The 1,083-nt window shown below is 39.7% G+C and overlaps 1 protein-coding gene across 1 annotated transcript; it reads right to left on the bottom strand.

The window, feature by feature from the left end:
* Positions 1-371: 371 nt before the first annotated feature.
* On the bottom strand, positions 372-842 carry LOC124795672 (piggyBac transposable element-derived protein 4-like). Its single transcript, XM_047259745.1, has one exon. The coding sequence runs from the start codon at positions 840-842 to the stop codon at positions 372-374; it is 471 nt and encodes a 156-aa protein (XP_047115701.1).
* Positions 843-1,083: the final 241 nt, after the last annotated feature.

The raw sequence follows: 1,083 nt of genomic DNA, 5'->3' as shown, positions 1-1,083 counted from the left end.
AAATCTGCTAATGCCCCCTTTTTTGATATTTCAATATTGTGAATAATGTTGACATTCACAACTGCCTTCATAAAAATATGGAATAAAATCTTTTTCCACCATTTTGCAGTGAAATGAAATGATCATAAGGCATTATTGGCCAAGATGTCCCTTGCAGGTTTGGCCACTAAGTGGAAGTCTTATTTCAGTCAGCACCACATTGGGCGACTTGCGGCTGATGATGAGGATGAAATGATGGTGAGGACAATACAACAGCCAGTCCACGAGTGCACAAAATCGCCAACCCAGCCGAGAATCGAACACAGGCTCAGTGGATGGGAGACAAGCACATTACCACCCAGCTAAGCAAGCAGACACCATTTTACAGTATTTCACTGGAATGGATAGTAACTTATCAGCTGGTCACCTATGTCAACACCTGTTTGAAACAAATTGTAGTCTAGTACAATGTCTGGCTTTACTACCTCAACATATCCACTCCTGGATTTTACACTGATGAGTGAAGCAGTCATGTTATGCTGTGTTGACAACAGCTGTACATCACGTTTTTCTTTCCATTTCAAGTAGAAAAGGTGTCCTTTGCAACGAAATGTCATTTCTCCTTTCTTTAGTTTTTGATTTATTAGGTCTCTAGGCAAACCTATCCTGTTCTTCATCACAGTTCCAACTCCCAATGTATTTCTTTCCCATAGTTCTTCAAGGACTGCAGGACTTGTATAAAATCTGTCCATGTATACCATATGTTCTTTTCCCAAGTAAGAGGAACATAGCCTCAGCAACAGGGATTTGACAGAATCATCATCATTTCCTTTTCCTCCAGTATAAACTTCAGTATTGCACATTGAGCTCACTTACAAAATACAGTTTTATCCCATATTTCTCTGGTTTGTCTTTCATATAAACACAGAATCCAGGTCATCCTCGAAGAGGACATACTGCATCATCCTCAGTGAGATTTCATGATGGATAAAAGACTTTTTTGCATCTTTCTGTGAAGAAGTCCCAAACAGGTATTATTTTGTGCAGAGGATCATGGCCTGGTTCTTGTTGAGGTATCCATAGTGCAGTATTGTTCACATGTAG

This window comes from Schistocerca piceifrons, chromosome 4 (genome assembly GCF_021461385.2).
Source record: "Schistocerca piceifrons isolate TAMUIC-IGC-003096 chromosome 4, iqSchPice1.1, whole genome shotgun sequence".
Lineage (NCBI taxonomy): Eukaryota > Metazoa > Arthropoda > Insecta > Orthoptera > Acrididae > Schistocerca > Schistocerca piceifrons.
Note: the sequence above shows the minus strand (reverse complement) of the source record. Positions and strands in the feature narration are given on the sequence as shown.

Excerpts from the sequence above, each read along its gene's own strand:
- LOC124795672 (XM_047259745.1), bottom strand. The coding sequence starts at position 842 with ATGTGCAATACTGAAGTTTATACTGGAGGAAAAGGAAATGATGATGAT.